Source organism: Balaenoptera acutorostrata, chromosome 9 (assembly GCF_949987535.1).
Source record: "Balaenoptera acutorostrata chromosome 9, mBalAcu1.1, whole genome shotgun sequence".
NCBI classification, from domain to species: domain Eukaryota; kingdom Metazoa; phylum Chordata; class Mammalia; order Artiodactyla; family Balaenopteridae; genus Balaenoptera; species Balaenoptera acutorostrata.
Genome location: NC_080072.1, coordinates 71,752,869 through 71,759,985, shown reverse-complemented (window position 1 = coordinate 71,759,985; position 7,117 = coordinate 71,752,869). Strand labels below are relative to the sequence as shown.

At 45.7% G+C, this 7,117-nt stretch overlaps 1 protein-coding gene across 1 annotated transcript in view; it reads right to left on the bottom strand.

Annotated features, from left to right (window-relative positions):
* Positions 1–2,235: 2,235 nt before the first annotated feature.
* The window catches only part of DEUP1 (deuterosome assembly protein 1), a 100,523-nt gene continuing 95,641 nt past the window's right edge, over positions 2,236–7,117 (bottom strand). Inside the window, 1 exon segment of the mRNA XM_057553347.1 lies at positions 2,236–3,119. Within this exon segment, the coding sequence (XP_057409330.1) occupies positions 2,943–3,119 (177 nt within the window). The 3' untranslated portion in view covers positions 2,236–2,942.

Below are 7,117 nucleotides of genomic sequence, written 5' to 3'. Positions count from 1 at the left end.
CGCATGTATAAAGAGGAAATGTACATTAAGTGAGATAACGGGATGGGGAGGGGATAACCGCACAGCACTGTTAAAACCACGATTACGGATTGCTTGGGTCAGGTTAACCATGGTTGAGGCATGGCAGGGATCTAGACAAACCCACCGCAGGGCAGGCCTCTATTTAGGCAGCCTAAGCTGCTGAGCTGATTGCTCTCCCAGAGGGGAGGGCAGTGTCTCAGGATCACGGTCCTGGGGAGACCGCATCCCACTTAGCCGGAGCGGCGCTGTTGACAGATAATCCAGAGCTGTCCATCATTTTGTTTTAACTGACATTTGGGGGTTATCTGTGTTTTTCCAGCAGCCCTCCCTCCCTCAAATTTGGTTGATTCTCCTGGATAATTAAGAAGTAAAAGTATATATTTAGGCCATTACAAGGCAAAAGTTAACTCAAGTCCCACCTCCTCTTTGTGTTGACTCCCAGCGTTAGGTGACCTGATTGGTCTTTCTCCTGCAGCTCTGCTTCTACTCCTTTCATTGTGTTTTAGCTCAATCATGGGCTAAACTGACTTTTGTAGTATGAAGGGGGTTATAACCACTCTTCATGGCATGGTTTCTGTAGGAAACTGTATTTTGTCCTGAGGTAGTAACAGCACAGCTGCCTCTCCTTCGATCCCTCCCACAGCAGCACATGGGCAACCGCTCTGTTGATTCCCTGTGTCTGGGGAGGGGAGGGGAGGAGGGGGAGGGGAGGTGGGAGGAGAGGGGAGGGGAGGTGGGAGGGGAGGGGAGGGGAGGTGGGAGGGGAGGGGAGGGGAGGGGAGGGGAGGTGGGAGGGAAGGGGAGGGGAGGGGAGGTGGGAGGGGAGGGGAGGGGAGGGGAGGGGAGGTGGGAGGGAAGGGGAGGGGAGGGGAGGTGGGAGGGAAGGGGAGGGGAGGGGAGGTGGGAGGGGAGGGGAGGGGAGGGGCGGGAGGTGGGAGGGGAGGGGAGGGGCTGGGAGGGGCTGGGAGGGGGAGGGGAGGGGGAGGGGAGGGGCGGGGAAGGGAGGAGCAGCAGGTAGGCCTCACTCCTTTCCTTTCAACGTTCAACCAGAGCTGCTTGCTTTTTATCTTGACGTATATATGTTGGGCTTCAGCATATGATTCCTTTCAAACATTGAACCCTGCTGTTAAGCAAAAACTATTGAAAACCACTGTTTTAAGAAAGTGGGTATGAAGAGGAATGCCGAACTAGTGATTTAAAAGAAGTTTGCTTGTGGACTTGACATAATAATCTGGAGGGGCAAATGCACTGTGAGTCCTAGACATATTCCAGGTTCATGCTCTCTTGACTTTGTTAAGTTTTAAGATCACTGTAGTCTAGAGTCTTCGATTCAGCATGCATATATATGCATGCAGACGTAGCGTATTTTAAAGATACGTACCTTTAAATTTTTCCATTGTTTGCATTTGCATTAGGGATGTAAAGGTTTTAGAATTTGTTTATGGACTGTCCTTTACCTAAACATACTTTTCCTTCCCATCTTCTAAAGATAACATTGAAAAGTATTCTATTTTCTTTGTGTCCAGGCTAGAAATTACTAAATTTCTAATTAAAGGTATGGTAACTTGGATTATTTTCCTCATGTGGGTCTTTGTACCCTCTGATGTTTTGCCATAAAACATGGCTTCTGTGGCTAGAGCACTGCTCACCACCTGCTTGCTTACAAGACATAATGCTGGGACGTGGTAAGAGCCAGAGCTGGGAATCAGAAGCTGGCGTTTCTGACTCTTGCTCACCGTGATTCTAGCAAGTTCTTAACAGCTTGATTCCCAGGAACAAGGATACAGCTTGATTCCCAGGAACAAGGATACTAGCCTTGCTGACTGCACAGGCTTGTTTTGGGCTGAAATGAAGAATAATGCTCTCTGAAGGCTTTTTGCAAATATCAAGAGCTCTACAAACCCACGTGGTTGTTTCACCTGAAGTGAACAGGGCTCTTCATTTCCCATGGCAATGACACTTGTCTAAGGACATCGTGACTTATCTTTCCGTATGTGGAGATTTAGTTTCATCAAAGAGAAAAAGAAAACTATAAAAACTGTAGGACTTAACCTGGAGTAATGACATGGGGATTTTTCGTAATCTTTATATAAATGTCATTTTTAAAGAAAGAAAAATGGATTATCATGCTTGTATATCTGGAACTTGAGTTTTATTGTTCACCACCATGCTATTACTATTCTTTACAGACTTGGCATTTATGTTTTAAGTCCAAAGAATTTCTCATTCTTTAATTGTACTTAAAGCAGAGGTATGACAAAGGAGAAGGTAACAACAGCAATGCTTTATAGTTTCTTTATCTTATGTCCATGAATAATTAGTACTAACAGGAAAGCATTAATATTTGGCACATATGTTTTAAGTGTGCAAACAGTACATTCCAGGTCTTTTGTGTTAAAACAGAGAGACATTACAAAGATGAATGCAGAAACAGTAAGCTGTATCTTTTTTTCCTAAAAGAAATTTTAGGATGTTTACATAGCTATTCATTTTAAAAAATCGTTGAGTTTTCAAACCTAGTACAAGAGAGCTGCACTTGATCTGTTTGTATTTAGAATATAGTGCGTCCCTTTCCCTCATCATGTGTTGTTACAGAGGAAATGGGTTTCAGTATACATGATTGATTCAGGTGGGAAAAAACTGCATATTTAATTCCAAACTATTCCTTAGACTGGAGAAAAAAATCTCTTTTGGAGAAGTCATGTTTAATTTAGAGTAACTCTGTAGCTGAACAATTTGTTTGTTAATGCAGAAATACAAACAGCTTTATTGAAAAAAATACTATTTTCTAGCTGCCTTACAGAAATGATTTACTCAGGAAAACAGAACAAAATTTCTCAGTTTCATTAATCAGCTTTGTAAATATTTTGCCAGAGCTTTTTTCCTTGGGGTGGGCGAAGCAAATGAAAAAGTTTAAAAGCTCATATGTGTCTGTTTTGTTTTAGCTTGGTGTATTTATTCAGAGTAAATTCTGTGTGTCTTTGCAGTTCATCAATATGTGTATTCAGAAGTTTTTCAAGTTCTTTTGCTCGCTTCTCCTCCTCCAGAAGGAAATGCTGTGCAGCCAAAGAAGCTGGGAAGGCTATATCTGGGGGCGACTAAAAAAAGAAAAAGAAAAGTTAGATGAGGAACACAAGGCCTTTTACAAAAAGTCTTCATATTTCTTGGTATGCTTCACCCCTGACAAAACACTGCAACTCTTAATGAAATAATAATGTATCTTAAGCTGAACTCTACACCAGTGTAATGCAGTTGCTGCTAATGAAACTCTTAAGGAACGAAAACAGCAAGTGAAGAGTATAGTCGAGTCGGGCAAAGAAAGCTTATAGAGGAAAGAAACTTAAGGCTAGGCTTCAAGGGGGCTCGCTGCTGCATGGAGGTGGCCAGGTGAGGAGGGATAAAAGCATGATGTATAGTGGAGGTGGGTGCGTAATGCTGGGGCTATCTTGTTCGTCCAACTGCAATTGAGAACACTTCAGTGATGAGTGCCTGCTTCCACCCTTCATGTGGTATGGAAGTGCTCAGTTAACTGTGACCTGTGTAGTGCTTATTTACACGCACACATGCACACACACACAGTGTGGGGCTGAGGAATAAAGGGCAATGATACCATAATTTTACAGTGTTTCATTCAAAATAATTTGTTCAGTTGATTTAAAAAAATAAGTGGGGAAATCTGTACTTTAATTTTTTACTTCTGCGGCACCCCCAGACTCTTCTTCAACTTTTGTTTTATGGGAAGAATGGGATTTTTATAAAGCGTATGGAGAGTCAGCGATCTGTATGCAGGTGAACTCTGTTATAGGGGGATGTAGTTCACAAGTCTGGCCTCTGCCAGAAGTGTAGGGATTGTGGCAGATGACAGTGGAGTACTGCCAGCTTATCAAAGTAGTAGCCCCAACTGTAGCTGCCGTGCCAGGTATCATATCTTTACTGAAGTAGAATATCACAGTCTTGGGGGCATGGTATGCTGCTGTTGATCTGGCAAATGCACTCTTTTTAATACTCAGTGAGGAGGAAGATCAGAAGTAGTTAGCATTCTCATGGGATAGACAACAGTACACATCCGTGTTTTCGCCCCAACATTACGTTTCATGTTAACGATGCTGTCATAATACACCCTCAAGGAGCCTGGACCACCTGGACATTCCATGGACTGCAGACTATAGGACATGATACAGTAACATGAGCATCATGCTAAGACCTGATGAGCAAGAATTGGTAAGCATGTTGAAGGCTTGGAAAGACACAGGTACTCCACAGAGTGAAAGGTAAACCCCAGAAGCAATTCAAGGCTTGACACTTTGTTTGTAGGTGTCTGGTGATACGGAACATGTCAGGACATCTCCTTTTAAGCACAAATTAATGCACCTTGCATTTCTTATCACTATGAAAGAAGCATAAAGCTTGGTAGGTCTCTTCAGGTTTTGAAGGCAGCATGTTCCACTCTTGGGAGGAATAATTTGACTCATTTACTACGTGGACACAGAGGCAGTTTTATTTGTTTGTTTGCTTGTTTTTGAGCAGGGCCCAGAGCAAGAAAGGGCTTTGCAGTAAGTTGGGAATGGGGGGAAAAGCAGTCCTGCTAGTTGAGTGAAATGACTTAGCAGCTCTCATATGAGAAGAATTTCTCGTAGAGAAAAGTGCTCTGTGGCACCTTTGGCAAGGTTCCGGGGGGAGCTGTGTTACAAACCCTTGAGATTCTGCAGCAAGGCCACGCCATCTGCTGCAGAAAACTGTATACTATTTGCAGAACAGTTCCTGTCATGCTGGTGCGCCCCGGTTGAGACAGAGCATCTAAGACGTAGACAGGATGACTTGATCTAGCTTCTGTCCTTGGCCACTCCAGTGGAAATTATGCATGGGCCGAACAGCACCATCTCCCTTTTACCCAGGTTCATCTAGCTACTGTTCCTGTTGAATGGCTGATCTGCTTGCAACAGAGGCCAAAGCTGAGCTTCTGATATGACACCGTCCCTCAAGGACATCAACCAGCCTCTCAGTGGCAATTAGATTACATCAGGTCCCTTATACTTTGGAAAGGGCAATGTGTTATCCTTACCAGAACTGACGTGTATCCTATAATTTGCCTTTCCTGCCTGCAGGGCCTCGGTCAGCACCACTATCCGAGGGCTCACAGAGTAACTGGTTTACTGACATGAGATCCTGATTAATAATAAACGAACCTACTTTACAGCAGAGGAGTATGGCAGTGAGGGTGTGACCGGGTATCTACTGGTTCTACCACATACAGCATGAAGTGTCTCCAGAGGATGCTAGTCTGATAGGCTTCTTGAAGGCACAGCTGAGGAATTAGCTTGGAAATCATATCCTGCGAGGATGGGGTGCCATTCTTCAGCATATGGTGTAGACTTTAAACCAATGGCTGTTATACGCTACTGTGTTTGTAACGGTGATCTGGGAACAGAAGGGAGGATGTAGGAATGTCTTCACTCTCTGTCGGCCCTCTTGGAGAATTTGTTCCTTCTGTCTCTGTCTGTCTTTAGCCTCTGTTGGTCTACAGGTCTTTGGTCTCAGAGAAGGAATGCCTCTCACCAAGTGAGACTGTAAGAGTCTCCCTAAACTTAAAGCTTTGGCTGTACCTAGTCACTTTGGGCTCCTCATGCTGATAGATCAGAGGCACAGAAAAGAGGTACTATACTGGCAGAGGTAACTGACCCTAATCATCATGAAGAGGTAAGACTACTACTACATAATGGAAGCAGTCAGGAATATGTTTGGAACTCAGGTAATCCACTGAGGTGGTCTTTTGGTGCTCTCATGCCCAGTTTTAACTGTAGATGACAAACCACATCCTGATAAGGGCACAGGAACCAGGGGCTCACCCCACAAGGCAAGCCACCTGGACCAACAGAAGTGCCAGTTGAGGGGGGCGGGAACCTAGAGTGGGTGAGGAGATGAGTATCAGTTAAGTCCTTGAGACAGCATCAAGGGCTATAGTTTGCTCTACCAACCCTCCTCTGTAAATTTTCCCGGAAATTACGACCAGCCAGAGTCTTGGAGAAGCTAAGCCTGAATGGAATGAACAACATGAAAAGAACATGGATCTGAGTGGGTCAAGAAGTGGACCATAGTGGATGCCGCTGGTGCTCTACCTGGATCCCTTCACCAGGCTGGTGCGTCTATCCTCCAGCTGCTGTGGGTTTTGGCTGCTAACAGCTCACAGCTGGCCACTTCTCTGGAGCTACGCCTGTGGCTAAACTGGAGCCTCCCGTCTCACCTGGGAAGTTACTATCGCCCCCTCTTCTCAGAGGCAGTGACTGATTGACACAGGGCCCAAAACACCAGCCAAGAAGACGGCAGAGTAGAAAGGCCCTGAGCTCACCTCCTCTCACAGGCACATCAAAATCACAACTGTCTGCAGAACAACCATCGATGAAAAAGACTGGAACCTTCCCGGAAAGATCTTCTACAATGAAAGGCATAAAGAAGGAACCACAACAAGATGGGTAGGAGGAGAGGACTTGCGATATAATCAAATCCCATACCCTCCCACCTGGGCGACTCACAAATGGGAGAATAATTACATTGCAGAGGTTCTCCCACAGGTGTGAGAGTCCTGAGCCCGTCAGGCTCTCCAGCCCGGGGTTCCAGCACTGGGAAGAGGAGCCCCCAGAGCATTTGGCTTTGAAGGCCAGCAGGGCTTAACTGCAGGAGCCCCACAAGACTAGGGGAAATAAAGACTTCACTCTTAAAGGGCTCACACAAAATCTCACGTGCACCAGGACCCAGGGCAAAAGCAGTAATTTGATAAGAGCCTGGGCCAGATCTACCTGCTGACCTTGGAGAGTCTCCTGGAGAGGCAGGGAGTGGCTGTGGCTAACCCTGGTGACCAAGACACTGGTGTCAGACATACCGGGGAACATTCAACTGTGTGAACACTCCTGGCAACTGACATCTTGGATCATTAGCGCCAAGACCTGGCCCCACCCAACAGCCTGCAGGCTCCAGTGCTGGGATGCTTCAGGCCAAACAACTAAGTGCACAGGAACACAACCCTACCCATCAGCAGACAGGCTGTCTACAGACTAAAGAACCCACAGCCGCCTGTGGACACACCCCTAGACAGGGCCCA